This window comes from Aulonocara sp. 'chitande type north' Nkhata Bay, linkage group LG10 (assembly GCF_057382095.1).
Source record: "Aulonocara sp. 'chitande type north' Nkhata Bay isolate Kocher_YH1m ecotype deep benthic linkage group LG10, A_spYH_male_GT1.1, whole genome shotgun sequence".
Taxonomy (NCBI): Eukaryota; Metazoa; Chordata; class Actinopteri; order Cichliformes; family Cichlidae; genus Aulonocara; species Aulonocara sp. 'chitande type north' Nkhata Bay.
Window position 1 is genome coordinate 6,933,109 of NC_141353.1, and position 26,722 is coordinate 6,959,830.

Sequence of the window (26,722 nt, forward strand, 5' to 3'; positions counted from 1 at the left end):
TGCATGAATAAACTTTCTGAATCCTTTATCATCTGCAACTGAAAATAGTTGTGGATGATTACTATACCTTTCTAATGTGACGTTGTTGTCCCTGGCTCTCTTTCTCTGTCTGTCTCTCCCTCCCGCTCTGTTCCTGTGCTACTGAGTGTAACTACCGCCCCTCCCCCCTCATCCCAGCTAAAGCACAAGGCTCACATGCTCACAGGAGTGAAGGGGCAGATCCAGCCAAAGCCCTTCATACTTCAATGGAGGGAAGGCTAATCAATGCCGTAGCAAACAACCCGGAGCCGTACGACACCAGCTGCTTTCTGTACTGAGACAGGAATATAAAGGACCGAGCTTGGAGGAAGATATGTAAAGAGATCGGGCAACCTGGTAAGTTCATTCATTTCTCTTAAGTTTTCTCTAAAGTTTTCGCTGACCCGGGGAAGCCGCACAAAAACTAGCAAGCCCCTGCTATTTTCCCACTGACGTGCAAATACCGTTCTGCTTTTATGCATGTTGTCATTTAGGAATATATTTTATTGTTTATTAATAAACAGTACACAGTGGTCCCGCTGTTCATCCGTCACTGCTTCGCTTTTTCGCTGATTTTCTTTTTTTCTTTTTTTTTTTGCACAGTACAGCATTGCATTCTGCAGCCTGATTGACAAATCTCCTTTGTGTCGTGTCTCCTGCGCTTGCCAAATTTATCATGCTTGGTTTTGATAACCATCACATCCAATAGGAAAAACAGCACAAAAACACCCATAACTATGAGCCTCATTCGGAAATAGACACCTGCACCGCGAGGGAAAAAGGCGCACGAAAGTGGCAGGCAGATGAAGACAAAACGCGGCATAATAATACTTTTACGTTTTGCAATCTACAAAGGTTTGTACTTTGAGAATCAATTGTGAGAACTGTAACCAATGTTCATATGTGTGGGGAAAACAGTGTATAAAGTGCGTGACCAGGGGCTAGTTATTCTGAGAACCCCTGCTGCAATAAAGGAGGGACCACTGTCTACTCTGTGATTATTATATTCAACCTGTTAACATTTAATACTGTATTGATAGAACCAACTGATTCTGCAGCAGAGCATCCCCAGTCCCTGAGCTCCTGCACCCACAGGTATGTACAGCAAGCACTGATACCTTTTTAGTCGGTGGGATTGCCTTGTGATCACCTTTACTAAAAATCTACAACCAATCTGATTATATCCTGTTTTTGTTTTTTTCAATGTTGAAATTAAAATCTAGTAGCAGCCTTCTAATTTCTTTGTGTTTTGTGCTGTTTTACAGGCCCACAGGGGAGGACGGCTCCGAGGCAGATGAGGGACGGGTCCCAGGACGGTCCATCGGCGCTGGAGCTGGCCATCCTGGTGTCCCTGAAGCGTTCACACCAGTCTCCAATGGAGCATTTCCTCCTCAGCCTTGTTCCTGCTCTGGAGAGCAGCTGGTCCTTTTTATTCCTGTCTCTGTAAATTCTTATATTTTATATATTTATGTTTAATGTTTTTCTGTTTGAGAATTTTAATATTATTTCAAATAAATTTTTATAATGACTAATGTCTCAGTTCTACTACACAGCAAATGTTGGCACACGACTTGACACATGTAGAATTTATTTCATATTATACTAATGACAAAATATACTAATACAGTGGGATGCAAAAGTTTGGGCAACATTGTTAATAGCCATTATTTTCCTGTATAAATCATTGGTTGTTACAATAAAAAAAAATGTCAGTTAAATATCATACAGGAGACACACAGTGATATTTGAGAAGTGAAAAGAAGTTTACTGGATTTACAAAAAGTGTGCAATAATTGTTTAAGCAAAATTAAGCAGGTGCATAAATTTGGGCACCACAAAAAAGAAATGAAATAAATATTTAGTGTATATCAATGTGTGTGTCTCCTATATGATATATGGGGTGCCTTTGTCTGGACGTGCTTCCCATCCAGAGCTGCACAGCACAGAGGGAAGTTCCAGCGCTCCTGGAGTCCCTCTGTGATGGACCGCCAGTCTCCAGGTGAAGGCACAGCCATGAAGTCTCCACTAGACAGTCCCAGATGGCCGTCGTTACTTGGGGGGTGATCTGGCTCACCATGGACACACTGACTCTGAAACTGAACGCGATGGTCCTGAAGGAGTCCCCGGTGACAAGGAACCTGGACAATATCTAAAACAGTTGTGTTTTGTTTTAACTTTAACATATCATAATTTGATTGGTAGCAACTTTTACAACTACAGTGTGCCAATCACTCATAATTCCTAAACATGTCAATCAGGTAGGAATGAAGTAAGACATTAATAGAAATAAAGAGTTGTATGTTGACATGTAGCCCTTTCCTTGCTTAAATCATTAATCTTTTTGAAAAATTAATCTGTGATAAGACATAGCTTATCAAGATAGAACCATGTAACTAAAGATGAACCAAACTGTTCAGTTTTATCTAACTCTGTTTTAATAAAGGCTGGTGACCCCTGCTATAGAGTCTGACAGCTGCAGGGATTATATACAAATATTCAACTATACCAGAATTAAACCAGGTCTAAATAAAAAGGAGTGAGTATCACTACAAAGGTTAACTCAGTGGTCCTAATGCTACAGTTTGATATCAGCAAGCACCGAGCGCATACATTGATGTGACACCACAGCCATGCTATCATTGCAAACACTGATAACAGTAGGGATGGGTACCGGTGTCGGTTCTGACATAAACGGTAGTAACCAAACCGAAAAGCAGCGCACATTTCGGTGCTTTATTTCGGTGCTTTTTTTTCTTGAGCTGTGATACACTTCTAGCCAATCGTTTTACGTTTCCGAGGATAGTAGGCGGGCCCAGGTACATATGTTCTTTTAGAGCAGAGCTACAGATTAAAAATGTCCAAGGCGAAGCGGTCAAAAGTCTGGCTGTACTTCACAGCAAAATATGCAAACTCAGCAGCCTGCAACAAGTGCTTTAAGCTGATACTGTGATACTGTCAAAGGAGGTAACTCCTCAAATCCGATGAAACACCTGGCGACGCATAGCGTTTTTTTTAAAAGCCCAGAAATGCGCCGTATTTGATAGCTTGCTGCGAGACCTCACACCGAGCGCATCTACTGCGGGTGGGTTGCCTGTTATGCAACATCCCCCAAAAACACGAAGAGGAGAGTCCTGGCCCCTAGCCCTGCCAGTGTAGCAGAAATGATGAGGATGATGATGGCAGCAGCAGCCGTTCTTCTCTGCGTGAGTAGCTTCATGTTGTTCGAGTGTAATTTACGTTGAGTAGGCTAACCACGTTATTACATTAATGCATGTAAGGTGAACTAGCAAACATCATAGCTACATGCGGCTGTCCTCTTGTTTGATGGCAGATACTCCCTTCACCCTGGCCAAAAAGGCTAAAATGACCAAAGAAAAAGTGGAAAACAGTTAAACATGAGAGGTTTTGGACAAAGTTTGTGTTTTTTCCATTGTTTAAGCACTGCTTCCAGCCAAGAGTGATACCATATATGCCCCATAGCTGCAGAAAAGGCTAACATTGTTATCTTTTTACAAAAAACAGCTGAACATGAGAGGTTTTTGGACCAATTTTGTGTTCTCCATTCTTTAAGCACCGGTTTGAGCACCGTTTGAGCACCGGCACCGTTTCAAAAGTACCGATTTGGCACATCGGATAAAACCTAAACGATACCCATCCCTAGATAACAGCATAAATTGAATTAAATCGGGACTTGATGAGACCTTCTGAGTATCACTAGAAATATTATAAACAGTAGTCTCCGTACCACAGTTTGCTATCAGTAAACACCAAGAGCATTCACTGTTAGCATAGCACATCCATGTTAGCAGTGTATAAACGATAGTTTAGCATATATTAGCACAGGTATCAATAAAGGACTACCATATTAAACACTTTTACTAACCTCAGGCAGATGGACAGGCGCTCTGCAGGTGGGATTGAGCGCTTGTAATTGGTGTCTAGGCGGGCGATTCTGGGACCAACGCGGGAAAGCAGGTCCTCAAACTGGCCAAGTGAACATCGGTGATAGCGCTGGAATCCGCCGTCATCCAGGCGCAGCTCCTGGAGCAAGTGGTGAAACTCACCAAACTGCTCACGCCTATGGAGGACCTGATGGACCCAGGTACAGCGAGGACGTCTTTTACGCCGCTGCTCTGCTCTCCACAGTACATAGAGAAGGGAGACTCTCTCTTCAAGCTGTCATGGTCACTGTGTGGCAGGCAGGATGAGGACCCAAAATGCAAACTCACAGACTCAGGGGATAAACTCAAAATGCAGCTTTATTGCTGACAGGTGACAAACGAAAGCAGTGATACCAAAGCAATACAAAACTAAACTACACTGGGAAAAGCTAATTGTAACATATACCAGAAGACACGGGGAGAACCACACACAGCATGAGGGAGAACGCGACGCCGAACAGAGGGAGACGCAGACAGAAATACACAGAGGGTTAACGAGGAAAGTGGGAACACACGGGGAACACAGCTGACACAGATAACCCTAACGAGACAGGGCGGGGTGAACATAACACTGACGGGAGACGGGCAGAGTCAAACAGGAAGTACACAGAGGTTCAGACAGGAGGAGAGAGCACGGGGAGAACACAGACATAACAGGCTGGGGAAAACATGGAATAAAACACGAAAGGGGACAAGGGCTCATGAATACATAGAGGGGCACACAGGGGGTGAGAGTCACAAAGGGAAAGCACACAGGGAACAACATAACAGGGCAACTCGGGAAACAGAACCTAAACAGGGAACTGAATACAAAAATACAAGAGAACTAAGAATACTGGGCCAACACGGCCCAGGACCATGACACAAGCGCTAGCTCGACAGCTGCCATCTTGCAAAGACACCGGTCTGGCACAACTTCCTCCCACATTCCTCCCACATTTCCAGTTCACGCGCGTCAAAATGCGCTATGGATTTTTCTTGGACACTCGTTGAGACGCGAATGTGCACACGTCAAATTTGGGGTGTTTTGTTCGCGTCCATCGCGTTCGGTGTGAACACACCTTAAGAGCCATTTTGTTCGCGACCGACACATCACTAGGCACAACACCTGGAGCTAAGGGGGCAAAACAATCGCATGAGTGCTGCTGTTTGACTGGGGAAGAATAAAGTAGTCGCGGTAAGCCAATCACATAACCACTTCAAGGTGACAAAGCAACAAGGTGATATATACCAGTTTTCAAATTGTCTTGATAGGCCACGTAAAACCAGAGTCACGATAAACAATATATACGTGGTGTTTTTTCGTTAATAGTTTCATCACGTTTACTGTCTAAGGATAGCACTAGCAAGCACTCTCTGCTTATGATCAAAAAATGATAAAACAAAACAAAAAACAGGCCTGTGGTGTTTGTGTAAAAATGCACCGTGTCGACTAATCAAAAATGATATGGCAACATGACATTTGGTTGTTTAGGAAGAGTCAGAAGTTTTAGGAGTGACGGAGAGAGAGAGAGAGAGAGAGAGAGAGAGAGAGAGAGAAAGACAGCAGAAAAGAGAGAGAGCAAGTTTTGAGATGTGAGAAATTTGTGACATTTAGCGTGTTTGGAGTGTGTAGTTAATGTGTTGTCTTGTGTAGTTAGTGTGTGTATTATCGTTAACGAAAACTAACGAAATAACGAAAACTAGAAGTGAAAAAACATTTTCGTTAACGGAAATAAAAATAAAAACAAAAAAAGGAAAACTAGGGCAGCACGGTGGCACGGTGGTTAGCACTGTTGCCGCACAGCAAGTGAATTGGCAACTGAATTTATAGCAAAAATGTGTTTAGTTTTCGTTGATGTGTGCGTGTCATACAATAGTCAAGGGTGAAAAAGAAGTTTCGTTTCCAGATTTTTTTTTCTTGCTGTCTAATTATGCCAGCAGGTGGCAAGCACGTTAGTCGAGTCGTCTGTGTCGCTGCTCCGTCCACGCGCAGAATCATGTCAGGAAAAGTCGGGAGAAAGCGCCAGAGTCCAATTTGGGATTACTTTGAATATGACTGTGTTTTGGATAAAGCAAGTGTAGTGGAAAGAGACAAATTATGAGGGACATTTCTAAAGGGAAAAAAATCCCACAAACCTTAAAGTGCGCTTGAAAAGCTCGCACAAGAAGGCTAACCTAGCTTAACTTGAGAAGGGAGCACACTCAACCCTCATCCCCAGAAACCGAAGCTAACACCAGGCAAGGCAGCGTGATGCATCCCGAGACAACAGGACTGGGATATCTACATAACTGTGTGAGTCAATTGCCTTAACACCCGGTGCTGCAAGAGTTAATAGTCTCATTGGGGCCAAGATATACATTTTATAGTTGCCTGGTATCAATGGTTGTTCATCTGCCTTTATTTATTTATTTAAAGAACCCATAGGTGGGAATGTGAGTTGTCTGTCTCTGCGTGTTAGCCCTGCGACAGACAGGCGACCTGTGCAGGGTGCAGGGTATGGTAGCTGGAATAGCAACATACCCAAGGATAAGCAGAAGAGAATGACTGATGTGATGAAACTGGGATTTTGTTACACTTAATTATTGCAAACACAACTAAAACTATAACTGAAACTAATCAAAACTAAACTGAAACTAATGATTTTCAAAAAAATAAAAACTAAACTAAACTAGCAAACAATTGGTAAAAACTAATTAAAACTAATATAAAATTGAAAATCTGAAGTCAAAACTAAATAAAAATAAAAACTAATGAAAATTGCAAAACTATTAAAACCCTGGTGTAGATACTACTGTGGAAACTACTGTGGATAGTTTTGTGTTGTGTGTCAGAAGAACAATGAGGCAACTTCTGAATGAAAACAGGAGGAGTGATACACCTGCTGCCTTCAGACCTGCAGGTATCAGGCTTGTGATGTTCTCCTTTATACTGGACCAAAATTTTTGGAGTGGCTCAAATAATTTGTGTGGCATCTTAATGAATGCAGAACAGCTGATTGTTATGTAAATGGTTTGAAATGGTTATTTAAAAAATAGGTAAAAGGTAAATGGCTGCAAATAACGTTGTTGTTTGCAAAACTTGTGCATATGAATTTAGGGTGGCTGTAGCTCAGGTGGCAGAGCAGGTCAGCCACTAATCAGAAGATCGGTGGTTCGATCCCAGGTTGCCTCCTGGCTGCATGCCAAATATCCTTGGGCAAGATACTAACCCCATGTTTGCCTACTGGTGGTGGTCAGAGGACCAGGTGGCGCCAGTGTCCGGCAGCCTCGCCTCTGTCAGGGCAACTGTGGCTACGACGTAGCTTGCCATTGCCAGTGTGTGAATGGGTGAATGACTGAATGTAGTGTAAAGCGCTTTGGGCTCCTTAGGGACTGAGTAAAGCGCTGTACAAATGCAGGCCATTTACCATTTAAAATTGACAATTTATATTTGCATTTAAAGTTATGAAATGTGATTCATTAAACATGTTTGTGGTTGTTACAGTAAAAAATATAACTTTTTCTACTCGGATTTTATGTTTTTTTGTCTGATTTTAGATCAATTGTGTTAATATAGTATGTCAAAATGAAAACACAACTGTAAATTCAGAAATGTGAGGTTGTGCTGAAAAGGATGATACCAAACAAGGCAAAGTAAATCGTTTTTAAAGGTGAAATTTAGAGGGAACATCAAAAGTAGTTAAAAATGGCCAATTATACCCTGGACCCCAGCGGGTTAAACATTTTTATTTAAAGTAATGCAATAGTTACTTTTCTAGTAATTAATTACTTTTATAATCTTGTAACTCAGTTACTAACTCAGTTACTTTTTTGAAGAAGTAACTAGTAACTATAATTAATTACTTTTTCAAAGTAACTTGTCCCTATTGCCAGTCTTGGCAGCTGGGGATCAGTCCGCTAGGGCCTCCGCATCTGCACGCATTCTTATTTTAAACTTAATCTGGAATTCATTGCAAACTGTTTGTGCGGGATATGAATGACAAGATTTTGTTTTTCTACAAGAGTTAGTAAAAAACATCTCCAGTGTGATCAAATCTTCTTGCCAAACATCTGCAGCTTGGCAGTGTATACAGCAATATAATCACCAGACCTAATTCTTTCAAAAACCATACATCTTTCCACAGGTCTCAACTTCATCAGACATCACCTAGACTCCGAGCTGAATGAGACCAGCACAAACAGCAGCCTAACCGACTAAGATGATGGATCCATGGCGTCAGGAAAGCCAGAAGCAGGGAAGCTGGAGAGGTACCTTTCATGTCCATTCACTGGAGGTGTGGATCTATTGCATGGCGTTCCTCACATCAAGAAGCTGTTGATCAAAATCAATACAGCTCTTCATGCATCTGAAGCTTGTGAAGGACTTCTCAGTCATGCAGGACTCCTGTTCACTGCTAAACAGTTACAGCTTCACAGCAAGAACCTTGAGAGCAAACTGCTGCTGAAGCTTAACCATCACTTCACTGAGTGAAGAAATGGCACATTTTTCCTAAATATGCAGAAATAAATGCAAACCCATACAATTTATGTTAAACTGAGCTGCCTTGTATGTACATATGTTGAAGTGGCCTCGTTCTAATGTTTTCTCTGAGGCTGCTGTGCCATTTGGAGCAAGTTTACAGCATATCTTTTCATTGTTTGTACTGTTTATATGTTTATATTATTTACTGTAGGTATTGGTGAAAAAAGCTTTATGTTGTGAAAAACTGAAATCTGGAAAAAAATTGTTGATATTTTTACATATATTCCTGTTGAAAATACTAAAATTTGTATATTTATTTATTTTTGTTTGTCTGATAGCATTTATTTATAAAACAAATCAGACATTTCAAACAGTTACTCGCTACTTGAGTAGGCTTTTCACTAAGTACTTTTTTACTCTTACTTGAGTAACATTTTTGAAGACTACTTTTCACTTTTACTTGAGTAATAATATTTTAAAGTAATGCTACTCTTGAGTACAATTTTTGGATACTCGATCCACCTCTGCTTAAACTTTACCAGAAGAGTTGTAATTGTCACAGGAGCCAACAACCACAGGACCTGTGCACCTTGTAGTCATTGAGTCGACCATGAATTTCTTTGTATAATAAATGTGATTTCGACTATCCAACAAGAAATGCTTAACCCTAAATTTAGTCTTCCAATGGAACAATGGGCCCAAGGAGATTAGTAAAATCTACAACAGCTTGTTTCCACCACTTAAAAACTATATGTGACTAAATAAATATAATAGTGGCCTGAGAGTCAAGTTCAGCAGAGGAGAAATAGCTGTCTTTTTCCACGGTAAAACTGCCAAATGAAAGAAGAAATGGTAGAGAAGCTACTGTAAATAGTTTATGAAACAGAAAATTCCATGTCTGTCTTTTTAACTTATAATGCATAGAATAAGATAAAATTATATGGTTGTATTTAATGATTCCTGTTTAGGGTTTTCAAAATAAAAGGCCGATTGAAAAAAATATAACGTAATCCAGGTACAATTTCAACCATCCCATTTGGGATTGGACAGGTTGTGTTAAGGTTAGGTGACAAAAAGACAATCCTGTTATGCCAGTATTCTGCTGCACAGTAATCTGCTCTACATAATATAGCTTCCTACTAGAGCTGGGCGATATAAGATTTTTTCATATCACGATATGTTTTTTTCATTTCAGGCGATAACGATATCTATCACGATATAAGCCAAATAACTATATTTGTAAGATTTAAATGTGCCGTTGCTCACAAGTAAAATGTGAAATAATCAGCAGCTTGTTTTTATTTAAATATTTATTTCCCATAATAAGTTCAACAGGGTAGATGTACTTAAGGAACATGAGACTTTTTCAGATAAATAAAGGCAAATATTGCAAACTACACAAAAGGCAGCCGCTAAAGCGTTTAAGTTTCAAAATAGAACAAATGAAACAGACTAAATTGTCAATTCCACTTAGAAACAAAATATTAATTCTAAAAATAAATCTTAGTTTGTTTTACAGAAGAACAGACAAAACTGACTAACTTTTGTCAATATCAAATAAACTGAGAACTAAAAGGAAATTCTCAATCTCTCCTTGTTGTATAGCTTAGCTTTTCAAACAGTTTTAACAGTTACTTTAGTCTGACAAAAGCCGAATGACGAATTAGCGCTTCCAGTCAGAGACTGAGGCTACGTCCACACGTACACAGGTATTTTTGAAAACGGAGATTTTCCGTTTTCGTTTTAAAAAATAATCCCGTCCACACATAAAGGCAGAAATGAAGGAAAACGCTGCTATGAACATGCCAAAGCAGCAGGTGGAGCTAGATTTCGTGACGTGACGTGACGCTGCGGCTGTGATTGGTTCGGCTCTGCGCTACTTAATTTGGATTGGCTGTCCTTTTTTTTCTCTTTTTTTTTTAAGAGGACAAGAGCAGCGAGGTCTATTGCAATAGTTAAATTTTTCTATCGAGAAAAAGTTATATCGCAATACATATCGTTATCGTTCTATCGCCCAGCTCTACTTCCTACCCACCATTATAATTACGGAAACGAGAATTATTTCACTTGAACACTAATTTGATCCATATAATTCTGTTAAAGTCCCAATTATTTTTGGTTTGTGATAGGGTAATATTTGTTTTAAAAATGTGTTTTAACCCTTAGATGCACACGTGAGGTTGTTTTTCTAGCTTCAAAATCTTTCAAATGAAAAGTTGTAATATATTCATATTCCAGGTATTGCTCATAAAATATGTTTGTAACATGAGGTCGTTTGCATTTTTATTTATTTTTTCATTAATTAAAAAAAAATGCAGTTTTTGTATCACTACCCCACTCTTCCACAAGTGGGGTCAGAAATGACCCCAAACAGGTCCTATGGAGCCTTCTATGAAACTTTCATTCTTAGCAACTCTGACTTACACTTGTGATGGATCAGGAATTCTTTCTGATGTTTTTTTCTTCTTCTTCTTAATAGTCTATACTATAGACTCTATACTATAGAGTCTATAGTATCATGGCTGTTATGAGGCCAGCTAGGATCCCTGTGGACCTTGCCCTACAAATGATTCAGGACGGATGGGAAGAAGAGCCCATCGGAGGCATTGACTCAGAATGTGACATCTCAGATATAGAGGACCCAGACTATTGTCCCCCCCCCCCCCCCCCCCCCGCTGAACAAAGCCAGTCAGATACAGAGGCGTCCTCTGATGAGTCCTCTGAAGAGGAAATGGATATTGTGTCTAACAGAATGAGCCCCTCTTACTGCTCTAGCCACAATATTCTGAATAATCGGCCAGGGCTTGCACCTGGGTTTACAGGGAGTGCAGAATTATTAGGCAAGTTGTATTTTTGAGGAATAATTTTATTATTGAACAACAACCATGTTCTCAATGAGCCCAAAAAACTCATTAATATCAAAGCTGAATGTTTTTGGAAATAGTTTTTAGTTTTAGCTATTTTAGGGGGACATCTGTGTGTGCAGGTGACTATTACTGTGCATAATTATTAGGCAACTTAACAAAAAACAAATATATACCCATTTCAATTATTTATTTTTACCAGTGAAACCAATATAACATCTCCACATTCACAAATATACATTTCTGACATTCAAAAACAAAACACAAAACTAATCAGTGATACCAATATAGCCACCTCTCTTTGCAAGGACACTCAAAAGCCTGCCATCCATGGATTCTGTCAGTGTTTTGATCTGTTCACCATCAACATTGAGTGCAGCAGCAACCACAGCCTCCCAGACACTGTTCAGAGAGGTGTACTGTTTTCCCTCCTTGTAAATCTCACATTTGATGATGGACCACAGGTTCTCAATGGGGTTCAGGTCAGGTGAACAAGGTGGCCATGTCATTAGTTTTTCTTCTTTTATACCCTTTCTTGCCAGCCACGCTGTGGAGTACTTGGACGCGTGTGATGGAGCATTGTCCTGCATGAAAATCATGTTTTTCTTGAAGGATGCAGACTTCTTCCTGTACCACTGCTTGAAGAAGGTGTCTTCCAGAAACTGGCAGTAGGACTGGGAGTTGAGCTTGACTCCATCCTCAACCCAAAAAGGCCCCACAAGCTCATCTTTGATGATACCAGCCCAAACCAGTACTCCACCTCCACCTTGCTGGTGTCTGAGTCGGACTGGAGCTCTCTGCCCTTTACCAATCCAGCCACGGGCCCATCCATCTGGCCCATCAAGACTCACTCTCATTTCATCAGTCCATAAAACCTTAGAAAAACCAGTCTTGAGATATTTCTTGGCCCAGTCTTGACGTTTCAGCTTGTGTGTCTTGTTCAGTGGTGGTCGTCTTGGCCATGTCTCTGAGTATTGCACACCTTGTGCTTTTGGGCATTCCAGTGATGTTGCAGCTCTGAAATATGGCCAAACTGGTTGCAAGTGGCATCTTGGCAGCTGCACGCTTGACTTTTCTCAGTTCATGGGCAGTTATTTTGCGCCTTGGTTTTTCCACACGCTTCATGCGACCCTGTTGACTATTTTGAATGAAACGCTTGATTGTTCGATGATCACGCTTCAGAAGCTTTGCAATTTTGAGACTGCTGCATCCCTCTGCAAGATATCTCACTATTTTTGACTTTTCTGAGCCTGTCAAGTCCTTCTTTTGACCCATTTTGCCAAAGGAAAGAACGTTGCCTAATAATTATGCACACCTGATATAGGGCTTTGGAGTTGACGTCACGCCGCAATGCATTATGGGAGCGCAGCGCCATTTTCGGGGTCTACGAATCAAAACAAACACACTGTGTTGGAATGATGACTACAAGAAAGATGCTTAAAAGCAGCTCAAAAGAGAATGAACTGTATAGAGACCGATTGCGTCCAGAGGCAAAGCAGTGGTACTTGCAGAAAATAGCGTGCATTGGAAATGTGGACCCGTATGAAATACGGCCGTGGAGTAGAAACCCTGAAGACCAACCGCTATTGACATAGCCTGACCTTGTCTGTGGAGTCAGCGCGTACAAGTCGTCATTCAAACAAAGGTAAGTCAGCTTGAGTACTGCGTGTGAAATGCGTTTGATTTCCCTGCAAACATTCAGATTAGTGCAGCATAAATTCATTCATGAGGGGGAAATTACAGTGAGAACATGTGGAGGCTGTTAGGTGGATAACATAATGAGTTCAGTGCATTGATGTGACATTGTCCTGAAGGATTGTTATTCTTTATGGTTAAAGAAATTGCACTAATTTATTCATATTTATTATAAATAATCCTAATTATACATCTTGCTTCCATGTTTGTATCCTGTGTCACTAAAAATACATTTTATTTTAGTTTTATACATTGATTAATGACCTGCAGAATCTCCTTATCATATTAAGTGATTCATAATTGTCACTTTATGCTTTCTCCATCTTGAAAGTGATTACATCCTTGCATTACATACTTTAGGTTCATTTTTCTGCAGGCAGGTTTCTGACAGAGAACAGGCAGATTTAGAATATAACATGCAGCGTTCTATAGATGGATACATAAAAAAATCAAAAATTACATGTATGTGCTAACTTTCTAAACACTTTGTTACATTTATGATAAAGTAGATAAAACACATTTATGTCGGCCTTGGCTCATAGTTCTTGTCTTTAAATGAACTTTGTCTGTGTGTGTTTCAGGTACTGCACTCTCAAAGACTGACTGAACCAGCATTGCAGCCATGGGTCACTGTGAGCATCACAGGGAAGGTTGAAGCAGCCCACTGCACCTGTATAGCCGGAGTCGCAGAGACCTGCAGCCATGTTGCTGCTCTTCTGTTTAATGTAGAAGCAACAGTGTTGATCCGTGGCACAAGGGCAGTTACAGATGAACCTGCATACTGGGTTTTGCTGGGTAATATGACCAAGATACAGCCAGAGGTTGGCCATAAGATAGACTTCTCCTCTTCAGCTGCCCAAAAAAAAGGCTCTTGATCAAAATATAAACAGACCATCCGTATTGACAGGTAAAAGGAGCCGTCCTCAAAACAGAAAAATCCCACCTGCTACTTTGGAGGAGTTGTCACTGCTATTGGATACTTTGCTGGAACACAGTAAAGCTGTGGGTTGTGGGAATGACCCATAATGTTTTATCTAGGGGTCTAGATTTATGCCTGTAGTGCACTGCCGTGTAAATAATTTGCATTTACTGAATATATACTGACTGAGTACCACTGTTCAAAAGTTGAATAAAGAAACAAACAAATTTTTGCCTCTTTTTTTTTTTATTAAAACCACCTTAAAGAACATCACATCAGTTACAATGTAGAATCCATGTCATTTATAGTTTACAAATGACAAAATGTTTACACAAAATCATGAGTGTTTACATGATATCACCCACTACTAACATTATTTACTGTATCTTTTGAAAAAATACAGCAATTTTAACAGCACAATACTTAAGAATATTTAACAGGAGCAAGTTTCATTCTCCCCTGGTTTTATTATCACACTGTTCACCAAAACGCAGCAAACCTTCACCATCTTATCCAGGAGGGTCACCTCTTCACCCTCACATGGAAGAAGTAATCTGATTGGCATGGTGGTATGTTTGAAGCAGGTCCCTTGTGTAGCACTGGAACCCAGTCACGATGTCATCCATTTCATAGGCTGGTTTGCTGCAATAATGCCAAATAATTAGCAACTCTATAAATAGAAGGTAGTTCTGCAAAATCACTCAGTAGGATGTTTGTTCTAATTTGCTATGACCTCAGAGCGCATAGAAAATAAAACTAATAGGCTATAAAGAGTGATATGAACATATTTAAAACTTACCGGAATGAAAATGTCTGGAGCACCAACAGATATTTGGAGATGGAAGCGAACTGCACATCAGCTCGTCTCACAGCTGCTATCCAGGCTAGACGCCTTCGTTTGGTAACATCCGATACACGAGCTGCCTCATGTTGCTTCCAGGTTGGGAAAGAATGAAAAGATAAACCATTTTCAACCTTATTCTCTTGCCGGTCGTGTGATCGAACATTGCAGCAAATACGAACCATGGCTGTTGTGTGTGACTTCGCTCCCTTTTCACTTGCGCTAGACCCCCAAAATGGCGGATTGGGCCAAAATCCTTTCCACGCCCACCCCCGTGACATCACGCTCCAAAGCCCTATTGGGTGTTGATGTCATTAGACCACACCCCTTCTCATTACAGAGATGCACATCACCTAATATGCTTAATTGGTAGTAGGCTTTCGAGACTGTACAGCTTGGAGTAAGACAACATGCATGAAGAGGATGATGTGGACAAAATACTCATTTGCCTAATAATTCTGCACTCCCTGTAGTACTGTCTCCCCAGTAGATGCATGGAAGATGTTCATGTCTGATAATATAAGGCTACATTCACACTGCAGGTCTTAATGCTCAATTCAGATTTTTTGATCAAATCTGATTTTTTTTGTCTGCTCGTTCACACTACAAATAAAATGTGACCTGAGTAACCTGAGTAGCGAAAGACGGAAAGACGATTTGCCGGGAGTCCGGTGTTCTCACGGGCTCTAGTGAGCCTTGCCCCCGGCTAGCTACCGTGCTAGTGGGTAACAGACGTCTCCGAAAACGTCAGAGCGCTTTTGAAAATATGTGGCGTCTTGATCAACTGAGCAGATATTTGAGGTTTACACAGCTACATTCTCGCCTGAACATATGTTAAATGTTTATTTTGTAACCCAGAAAGAATAATAAGAGTAATATTAACACTAACTAGCTGCCACCATTGTTGGAAACTGAGCTGGGCTGCGCTATGAATTCTGGGACAGAGCTACTTCTTCTTCTTCGGGGTTTAACGGCAGCTGGCATCCTTGTACATGCAGTGCTGCCATCTTCTGTTTCAGTCCGTTATTACACTCTTAAATCCTACTACTTATTACTGCGTCTTTTGTGATCTTACAAAGCTTCAAATGACGCGTCGACTATTAAATCAGTCATCGACGATTTTGATAGTTGCTGTAGTCAATTAATCGTGGCAGCCCTACAGACAGTATTGTTTGACTGACGGCCCTTAATAATAATAATAATAATAATAATAATAATAATACATTTTATTTTAGGGTACCTTTCAGAAACCTAAGGTCACCTTACAAAAAACACAATTAATAAAAGGAACAGTAGTCATAAAATAAATAAAATAAGTTAAAATTACAAAACGGAGCATGACAACAGATAAAATCAGCATTAAAGTGAATAAGCCAGTTTAAACAGATGTGTTTTGAGCTGTGTCTTAAATACGGAGAGGGAGTCAATATTTCTTAGTGCAGGAGGAAGAGAGTTCCAGAGCCGGGGAGCAGAGCGACTGAAAGCTCTGTTCCCCATAGTAATAAGGTGTGAGGACGGAACAGTAAGATGAATAGCAGATGATGACCTGAGAGGGCGAGAAACAGTGGTGATATGGAGCAGGTCACACAAATATGAAGGAGCAGATTTATGGATACACTTGTATGTAAGAAGTAAGATTTTAAAATTTATCCTGGCTTCGATGGGCAACCAGTGAAGCTGCTGAAGAACTGGGGTAATATGAGCACTTAACGGAGTACGGGTTATAATCCAAGCTGCAGAATTTTGAAGAAGGAGTTTATGAAGGGACCTTTTAGGGAGACCAAATAGGAGGGAATTACAGTAATCAATACGGGATGTAATAAGACTATGGACAAGGATGACGGCAGCATGGGGAGTAAGGAAGGGGTGGAGTCGGTTAATATTACGTAAATGGAAGTAAGCAGACCAGGTTATGTAATTAATGTGAGACTGGAATGAAAGAGTATTATCAAGTGTGACACCCAAACTCTTAACCTGAGGGGAGGGAAGGGTGGGAGAATTTTCAATGTTAATGGAAAAACTGTGGGATTTGGTTAAGATAGATGGTGTACCAACAAGTAAAACTTCAGTTTTATTACTGTTAAGTTTGAGGAAATTGGAGGAGAACCAGGATCTAATCTCAATAAGACAGTCTGAGAGGGAAGTAGGTGGGAAGGATGAAGAAAGGTAGAGCTGGGTGTCATCGGCATAACAGTGAAAATTTATATTATATTTTCAGAATATATAACCAAGAGGAAGCATATAAATAATGAATAGAAGAGGCCCCAATACTGAACCCTGGGGCACACCAGCAGAAACAGGATAGAGTTGAAGAATGGGATTTAAGTTGGATAAACTGAGTGCAGTCTGAGAGATAGGAGGTAAACCAGGCAAGGGGGGTGTGACTAATACCAATGGAAGCTAACCGGTTCAGGAGAATATTGTGAGAAATGGTATCAAACGCCGCACTAAGATCAAGAAGGATGAGAATGGATAGGAGACCAGAATCAGCTGCCATCAGAAGGTCATTGGTAATTCTTAACAGAGCAGTTTCTGTGCTATGATTGGGGCGGAAACCAGATTGAAATTGTTCATAGAGATTATGGTCATTGAGATGTAAATGAAGCTGGGCGGCGACAACTTTTTCAAGAATTTTTGAAATAAAGGGGAGATTTGATATAGGGCGAAGATTATTAAAGTTATTGGGGTCTGCACCAGGCTTTTTGAGAATTGGGATAACAGAAGCCGTTTTCAGTGCTTCAGGAACAATTCCAGTGTTCAGGGAGGAATGAATAATATTGGTTATGAGAGGTGCTAACGAGGGAAGACAGGCTTTAACTAACACAGTAGGGAGAGGGTCAAGTTGACAGGTGGATGACTTAGATTTTTTAATGAGATTAGATACGTCAGTTATGGAGAGAAGAGTAAAGCTTGAAAATCACTGACAGGACGACAGTGGGGGAACCAGGAAGTCTACTTCAGAGTCAGGAGCTCCTAAAGAGTTAAGTTGACGGTGAATGTCTGAGATTAACAGTGTTGGGAAGGTTACTTTTAAAATGTATTCCATTACAGAATACAGAATACATGCCCCAAAATGTATTCTGTAACGTATTCCGTTACGTTACTCAATGACAGTAACGTATTCTGAATACTTTGGATTACTTAATATATTATCATGCTTTTTACAACAACGTGAATGTACTATTGCTGTGTGATTTATTACTATTACTGAAGGTCCGCGACTCCGAACTGTAGTAAAGGGACCTCTGACTAATACGGCGGGGTCCCTGTCGGCTCGTAGCCGAAAAATAGCTTTACTTTGTTGTGTGGGTCAACTTTTCTTGCGAGAGACAGAGAGAGGCGTTGAAAGGAACGCTCAACGCTCAACTCAACGGAACGTATTGTTTTCGGAGGAAAACACGAACTTACTTACAACTGGGCTCGTCAGGCTCTCTTCTTGGCTTCAGTGGTTATAAATGGTAAATGGCCTGCATTTGTATAGCGCTTTTCTAGTCCCTAAGGACCCCAAAGCGCTTCACACTACATTCAGTCATTCACCCATTCACACACCCATTCACACACACATTCACACACTGGCGACGGCAAGCTATGGTAGCCACAGCTGCCCTGGGGCGCACTGACAGAGGAGAGGCTGCCGGACACTGGCGCCACCGGGCCCTCTGACCACCACCAGTAAGCAAACACGGGGTTAGTATCTTGCCCAAGGATATTTGGCATGCAGCCAGGAGGCAGCCTGGGATCGAACCACCGACGTTCTGATTAGTGGCTGACCTGCTCTCCCACCTGAGCTACAGCCACCCATAGGCTGTAAATATAATTATTATTATATTTACATGCTTCCAGCTCCCGTTTTTCCTCGATGACAACTCGTACCTTTCCACTCGCCTTTTTCTCCCTCCTCGCGCTCACAGACCCATAACGTGTATGGCAGTCCATTCTCCCTGCAACACGGACTACACTGCCCATGATGCTACATTCTTTAGAGCTATGCTTGTAGCATTCTGCCTGTTAGCTTAGCACAACAACAACAACAACAACAACAACAACGAAAAGGCGCTCTCTCACCCAGGAAACACACAGTCGCAGAGAGAGCGTCGCCCTGTAACCATGGCAACCGTAACGCTGCCGCCTGGAACAACAGAACATAGCTGTCAAACAAAACCCAAACAGCCCTGACCCGCGACAATATGAAACAGGAAAGTACCACAGTGTAATCCATTTATTTCAACAAAGTAACTGTATTCTGAATACCACCCTTTTAAACGGTAACTGTAATGGAATACAGTTACTCATATTTTGTATTTTAAATACGTAACGGCAGTACATGTATTCTGTTACTCCCCAACACTGGAGATTAATATAAAGATTTGTTTCCGACTTTACGTTTCCCAATTTTGCTTTTGTTATTTACATACGGTCTAATAATTATCCTTATTGATGTTTGAGAGAGGAGCGGTGCTTCAAAGGATAGTTGCAGATTTCTGTCAGAATCTGCAGATTATACAGTACAAATAAAATGTTCACGTTTCTCCAACGTTGTCTTCACTAACATCTACAAGGGATGCCCAGGAAGCATTCACGATGTCTTATCAGGCGCTGATAATTGGCTTCTGTCTTGTGTCAGTGACATAAAAGACGGATTTAATGCGACATGACCATTCAAACAGCAGTCACTTTCTGAAACATCAGATATGTATCCGATTCAGCAGGGCCGTGCAGAGAGGTTTAAAGGGGCGGGTGCTCAAAGTTAAAAAGGGGCGCATTGAACCAGGCTGAATAACAACAACACACAGTCATCAAGAATCTAATATGGGCAACAAGGCAAAGCAAACGTAGCCGATGTTTTACCTGATGGGTACAATGTTGCTGTTGAGGGGTTTCTGCTGCTCCTGCTGCTGATAGTGCTGGAGGGCAGGGCTGTGCTGATCTGAGACTGTAGACATTAAAGAGTCCATAGGAGAGATGGTAGCTGATTAAACAAGTGTCATGAGATAATAACAAAATGCAAAGATTGGTGACAGCGCTTGGAACCATAAGGCAACAAAAAATTATCCACACCTAACAACTCTTGCACTTAATCTATAATAAAATGATGAGAGAAAAATGTTATAGCACTGCCTTTAGTAGCCTCACATAGCTCTACTGTTTCCTCCTCATGTCCTTACCAGCCATGTCTGGACAATGTTATATCATGAGTATTTTTTTTAAAAATCCATCTAAATAAAACACACACATGCACGCACACACAGTGACGTTTTAGACCTTCTTCAGAATACTGTATATACTGTGGGCATCATGGTGCTGATCCAGAATCTTTACATTATTATTTATTACTAGAGCTACAATAATAAAGCAAAGAGGAGGGGGAAGTAATAAATATGAAATAATGTCATTATGATGATTCCATTTGTTTCACTATCCACTCTGTGCAGGGGCAAAGCTTATTACATTTTTAAACTGTAGACATACAATAATTTCACTGCTGTAAAATCCAAATTTTGTCTTATTTAAAATATAAATCTAATATAATCTGCTTCTTAATGTATGTTCTTTAAAATACAGCGTGTGTTTTTTAAAATATTATAATAATGCATAATTATGTGGACATGCATATTAGATCGTTTTTAGTGAAATATAATCCCTCCAGAAAGACAGGAAAAGCTCTGTAACTTACTTTAAAACTAAATATGTTCCCTAAAACGCTGACAGAGCTACAGACCCATGACAGCCTTACACAGGTAGCCAGCAGCTGTGACCAGCACTACTTGTGCAGTTAATAAAAGGACAGGTAATGTTTGTCGCGCTGTTGCACACACAGCACGCTCGTTTGTTTCAGTTCGTCAGTTGCCACAAGACAGCTTACCAACGTGTACGTAATAAGCTAATACTCCTGTGTGCTACACACTACAGTGTACGCTGTACACCTACTTACTGGTTTTGTCGCATCAGTCTGTATCTCTGAGTTAACTTGTGTTTCTCCTACGGCTCTGGACCGCAAAAAATGCGCGTGCTTTTTGTGAGCTCTTTCCCGTCTCATAACCAGCGCGTTCTGCCGTCAAGGGCGATCATTGGTTAAATGTGATCATGTGACTGATGCAAGCCAGAGCCTTTTATTTAGCAAAATTGTGATTATAGTATATATTATTGTTGAGGGGCACAGACAGGACTCCGCACGCACGCACACATAAAAAAAAATTAAACATTTTTTAAAAGTTTCCTCAACAAAAGGGCACTTTGGGCACCCATCAGGAAAGGGGCGGGTGCTCAAGCCCCTCCAGCCCCCCGCTCTGCATGTGCCTGCGATTCAGTACCAAATACGAAAGTGACTCAGATCGGATTTGTGCCGTTCACACTGTCCTACCATGATCGGATATGGGTCACATAGGGTCAAAACAGTCGGATTTGATGCGCTTTCGCCTGCAATGTGAACGTAGCCTAATAGAAGAGGTGCTGACATGCAGGCACAAAGAGTAGCCACAGACAGGGGAAAAGAGTGGAAAAATGTAATCAAACATAAGCTAATGGACTTCATTTGATTGGCCATTCTTGCAGGAAGTGAGAAGAACTGGGATGTACCAGTCTGTGTTTTTTGAGAGTTCTCTGCATAACCCATTGCACAAGGCCACTATGTCAATTCAAAGATTTGAAGATATTTGCAGTTTCTTGCACTTTGATGACAAGAGGACCAGAGCCTAAACAAACCACATGGCAGCTTTCTGCTACATATGGGGCCTGTTCCTGGTCAACTGCAGGCACAAATTCATCCTCACGTGATTGTGTTACAGTGGATGAACAACTTGTGCCTTTCAGAGGGAAGGACCCAGCTTCTGCAGTATATGCCGAACAAGCATACAAAAGTGATACAAGCGATACAAAAACTGCAGTTCCTTAAAATTAATAAAAATGTAAAGCACCTCATGAGGAATACCTCAAATATAAAAATATTACAACTCTTCATTTTAAAGATTTTGAAGTACTAAGTTTACAGCAAAACACTGATTTTATTTGGGGTTATTTTTGACCCCATTTGTGGAAGAGTGTAGATATTGGTAGGCTGTGCATCCAAGGGTTAAAACATTGTTTTAGTAAATTTGTTATACAAAATGCTTATTTTCCTCCTTTTACCATTTATAAATTGTCACTTAAAACTTAAAAAAAAAAAAAAAAAAAAAAGCTGGAGTGTATTTGTTAGAAATGTTGAGCCCATTCTGTAGATTCATGTTCCATAGTGGTAAAGTAACAGGGAGGATACTTTCCCTGTTTACTTTGAACCTACCTACAGGTAAGCCATAGGAATTTCTAGTTTCATTTCACATTTGACAAAGAATCCTGAGAATTTCACAAATTAGTCAATAGAGCATTAAGACAGTGCCCACCCCACCCCAAGATATTTACAGATCCTGCTTTGAGATAAATTAAGAGCTTCCAGTTTCAAGTTAGAAGTTAATGTACAACACATAAGGGTTGCAAGATTAATTTATTGTCAAGGCAGTTACATCTCCATACACAAAACACTTTGACATTTGAAGACTCTGCTCAATCATGCCAACTACAAGTTGTTCCCTTGCACCTGTGTTGCAAACAATGGCCATAAATGACATCTCTGAACCCTGTTTTTAGGTCATTAAATTTCACTCCTGCATTTTACTTGTTCTAGGAGGGTTACTTTATTAGAAAACACGTCAGGTAGCAGCTGGTATAGCTGAATGTTTAGTCGACCTCCTCAATGGTTGGTCCAGAGGATCCACCACCAGGAGCGGCACCACCGGCTCCAGGGAAGCCACCAGGCATGCCCTCTGGCATTCCTCCAGGCATACCTCCAGCACTCTGGTACAGCTTGGTAATGATAGGGTTGCACACCTTCTCCAGCTCCTTCTGTTGATGCTCATACTCGTCCTTCTCAGCAGTCTACAAAATATAGATATTGTATAAGCCCTTCATAGCAATTGATACTATTGTGATTTTTTTCTGGTGTGTGCTTGGGGGTGGGGTTACCTGGTTCTTATCCAGCCAGCTGATGACCTCATTGCACTTGTCCAAGATCTTCTGCTTGTCATCATCGCTGATCTTGCCGGCCAGCTTCTCATCCTCCACAGTGGACTTCATGTTGAAAGCATATGACTCCAGGCCGTTCTTAGCAGACACTTTGTCACGTTGAACATCATCTTCTGCCTTGTACTTCTCTGCTTCCTGAACCATGCGTTCAATATCCTCCTTGCTGAGCCGACCTAGAAGGACAGCAAAGAGTCACAAGTTGTGCCAGAATTTTGATGTCATCAATCAAAACTGTCATCAATCAAAACCCACCTTTGTCATTGGTGATGGTAATCTTGTTTTCCTTGCCAGTGCTCTTATCAACAGCAGAGACATTCATGATGCCATTGGCATCAATGTCAAATGTCACTTCAATCTGGGGAACGCCTCGAGGAGCAGGAGGGATTCCAGTTAGCTCAAATTTGCCCAGCAAATTGTTGTCCTTTGTCATGGCACGCTCACCCTCATAAACCTGTTGAAATAGGTCAGCCAATAATTTTTCCACTCCACATCTACACAAATGCTAATGTCTGACAACATGAGTCTCAATCTCTAGTGGAATGTGAATGGCAGAAATTAACATAACTGCAATTAAAAGGCCAAGATAAATAAGGCTACACTTACCTGGATGAGCACACCAGGCTGGTTATCAGAGTAAGTGGTGAAGGTTTGGGTCTGCTTGGTAGGAATTGTGGTGTTACGTTTAATCAGGACAGTCATAACACCTCCAGCAGTCTCGATACCCAGAGACAAAGGTGTGACATCCAGAAGGAGAAGGTCTTGCACATTCTCAGACTTGTCACCAGACAGGATGGCAGCCTGGACAGCTAAAAACAAAAAAAATTATTTCAAGATAAAAACTAAATTCCGATTATAATAGGGCAGCTATCATCAGTAGCTTTTTTCTCCTCTGAAAACTTACCAGCTCCATAGGCCACAGCTTCATCTGGATTAATGCTCTTGTTGAGCTCCTTTCCATTGAAGAAATCCTGGAGAAGTTTCTGGATCTTCGGGATACGGGTGGAGCCACCAACCAATACAATGTCATGAATCTGCCCTTTATCCATCTTGGCATCGCGGAGTGACTTCTCCACAGGATCCAGGGTGCCACGGAAGAGGTCAGCATTGAGCTCCTCAAATCGAGCCCTTGTGATGGAGGTGTAGAAGTCAACTCCTTCATACAAAGAGTCGATTTCAATACTGGCCTGTGTGCTGGAAGACAGGGTGCGCTTTGCCCTCTCGCAAGCAGTGCGCAGACGACGGACAGCCCTCTTGTTGTCACTGATGTCCTTTTTGTACTTGCGCTTGAACTCTGCAATGAAGTGGTTGACCATGCGGTTATCAAAGTCCTCCCCACCAAGATGAGTATCACCAGCAGTGGATTTGACCTCAAAGATACCATCCTCAATGGTCAAGATGGATACATCGAAGGTGCCACCACCAAGATCAAATATGAGAACATTCCTCTCTGATCCAACCTGAGAACAGATTTGATAGTGCTTAAGAACAGACAGTTAACAAAAAAGTAGTATAATCCAGAATAAATTTTTACCCATTTACCTTTTTGTCCAACCCATAAGCAATGGCAGCTGCAGTGGGCTCATTGATGATGCGCAGAACATTCAGGCCAGAGATAGTGCCAGCATCCTTTGTGGCCTGACGCTGAGAGTCATTGAAGTAAGCGGGCACTGTGATTACAGCGTTGTTGACAGTCTGAAATGTAAAAAAAAAAAAAATATGGACATTAAATTGATGAGTCATGTGAAAACTTGCGACTATTCCACAAAGGAAAATTCAGAGCATACTTTTCCGAGGTAGGCTTCAGCAATCTCCTTCATCTTTGTCAGCACCATGGAGGAAATCTCCTCTGGGTAGAATGATTTTGATTCACCCTTGTACTCAACTTGAACTTTAGGGCGACTATTGTCATTGATGACATTAAATGGCCAGTGCTTCATGTCTGATTGCACAACTGTATCGTCAAACCTCCGGCCAATAAGGCGTTTGGCATCTGAAAGAGAAAGTTATATTTAGTTATTTTTTTTTAAAAAGATGCAATACACTTCTGCAATAGTCTTATCATTCTTCCCTCAAATCCACAAGGCTCAAGACTGGTCTTTAACAGAGATGAGTTGCTTCAAGACAAGCTCATGGGTGGTAAAACCGAGGCGTTAACTTAATTTGGTTGATGAATACCAATTTTTTTCAAGGTGTCCTACCTTGAAAAAAAAATTGGTACTCATCAACCAAATTGACTTTTACTGTTAAGTAAAATTTTAACCCTTACCGAAGACTGTGTTTGTGGGGTTCATGGCAACCTGATTCTTGGCTGCGTCGCCGATCAACCTCTCGGTATCTGTGAAGGCCACATAACTGGGTGTGGTCCTGTTGCCCTGGTCATTGGCAATAATTTCAACTTTGCCATGCTGGAACACACCAACACAGGAGTAGGTGGTCCCAAGATCAATACCAACTGCTGGTCCCTTTGACATGTTTCCTAAAGAAATGCAAGAACAGTGTTACATTTATATTGGTCTTCTAGTTACCTGTAACTTTTTTACTTCAATCCTTTATAACATGCTTAATGTCAAATTCAATTGAACAACTACATTTTACCCAATTATTCAATTTAAGGCAATTTAGACTAATAGAACTAGAATGTACAACAAAAACATATGGTTTTAGTTGATTTGCTTTAATTATCCTTCAAGTTTAATTTAGAGTTGTCTTTTAAATTTATATTGATTATATAAATTTGATTAAGAGCTTTTATTTTCCCCTTGGCCATAAAACATTAAGCATTTTAACAACGTTATTGGGCTAACAAACCCCAATTCCAACAACCCACCCACTTACAGAAAAAAAATGAAGGAACCCGCCTTGAAAGAGCGTGGCTCATGGCCAAGCAATAGCCATGCGTCAGTCATAAATCACGTGCACAGCAAACTGGTACAACCGGAAATCTAAAAGCTAGAGTGCTTTGATACTAAAACTATTGTATTAAAATGTGTCTAAAGCACAAGAAAATATTTAAAGAATTAAATCTGAAAAGATTTACAAAACCTTTTACTTTTGCTCTAGAGTAAAAAAAAACAACAAAAAAGAAAAAACAAAAACCGGAAGCCTGTATATTCCGGGTATCCGGGTAGCTTAACAGTTGTTCGAGAACATTCTCGAACGCGTCAGGATTTCTCCACCCCCCCCCTCCCCCTCCGCCATTATATAGCCTTAATGCAGCATTTGAGTCGATGATTACGCCTCGATAACAAGGATATGAATACTTTCACCTTCATAATTCACTATGCGATACATATTTGTTAATAAAATAACCGTCAAGCATTTAACACGAGGAGAAAATTCAGCATTCCCCAGTGAACATGCACATCAGTCATACATAAAGCAAATCCTGCCAGCAAATTCAACTAATATACTAGAACTTTTTGTTAACACCAATGTATTTCAGAATGACTTACCGAGTTACTGAACTGAGGTTGACTGTGGGTATTGTTGGGCTGGAATGGACTAGCGCCACGGTGACTCAACCCTGCCGGTATGAGAAGCGAAAGGAGGTTGAACCTTTAGCCGAACCCTTTATATCACCGGCACAGCATCCAATCGGCGCAGTCACTGAGTCTTTCCTCATCGGTTCACCAATGAGGCTTTGGTGAACCGATGACGCGAGACACAATCCATCCCACTTCCTGCTTTATTGTGACTGCTTCATAATGGTTGTGAATACCCGCATGCCATAAGATGGAAGCTTTGTGTGAAGTGTAGAAGGCAAATCATCTCTCTCTTCTTTTTTTTTTAGATTTTACCGTTAAGTATGTCAGTCATGTTCGGTGCTTGATTTGGCTTCTGTTTTTTGTAAGCTACATAACGCTCTTTAAGTTCATACATAATTGATATATTATGGAGCTATTTTTAAAAATATGCATATAGACCTTAGTGTTATATTACCGTATT

At 40.9% G+C, this 26,722-nt stretch overlaps 2 protein-coding genes and 1 long non-coding RNA gene across 3 annotated transcripts; 1 reads left to right on the top strand and 2 right to left on the bottom strand.

Moving 5' to 3' along the window:
• Positions 1 to 201: 201 nt before the first annotated feature.
• On the top strand, positions 202 to 1,453 carry LOC147320102 (uncharacterized). Its single transcript, XR_015131141.1, has 3 exons — positions 202 to 375; positions 1,059 to 1,113; positions 1,284 to 1,453. It is a non-coding gene; the product is annotated as an uncharacterized LOC147320102 (long non-coding RNA).
• A 12,722-nt stretch (positions 1,454 to 14,175) lies between these two features.
• LOC147320103 (uncharacterized) lies at positions 14,176 to 20,730 on the bottom strand. The gene is made up of 4 exons (XM_086307404.1): positions 20,655 to 20,730; positions 19,571 to 19,655; positions 14,681 to 14,814; positions 14,176 to 14,523 (listed from the first exon to the last, which is right to left on the bottom strand). The coding sequence occupies exons 1-4, from the start codon at positions 20,666 to 20,668 to the stop codon at positions 14,418 to 14,420; spliced, it is 339 nt and encodes a 112-aa protein (XP_086163530.1). The 5' UTR covers positions 20,669 to 20,730; the 3' UTR covers positions 14,176 to 14,417.
• Positions 20,731 to 22,180: 1,450 nt separating this feature from the next.
• Positions 22,181 to 26,384, bottom strand: hspa8 (heat shock protein 8). The gene is made up of 9 exons (XM_086307924.1): positions 26,230 to 26,384; positions 25,044 to 25,253; positions 24,562 to 24,767; positions 24,317 to 24,469; positions 23,679 to 24,234; positions 23,381 to 23,583; positions 23,030 to 23,228; positions 22,718 to 22,950; positions 22,181 to 22,630 (listed from the first exon to the last, which is right to left on the bottom strand). Exons 2-9 carry the CDS (start codon positions 25,246 to 25,248, stop codon positions 22,433 to 22,435), a joined length of 1,953 nt encoding a protein of 650 aa, XP_086164050.1. The 5' UTR covers positions 25,249 to 25,253; positions 26,230 to 26,384; the 3' UTR covers positions 22,181 to 22,432.
• Between the last annotated feature and the right edge of the window lie 338 nt (positions 26,385 to 26,722).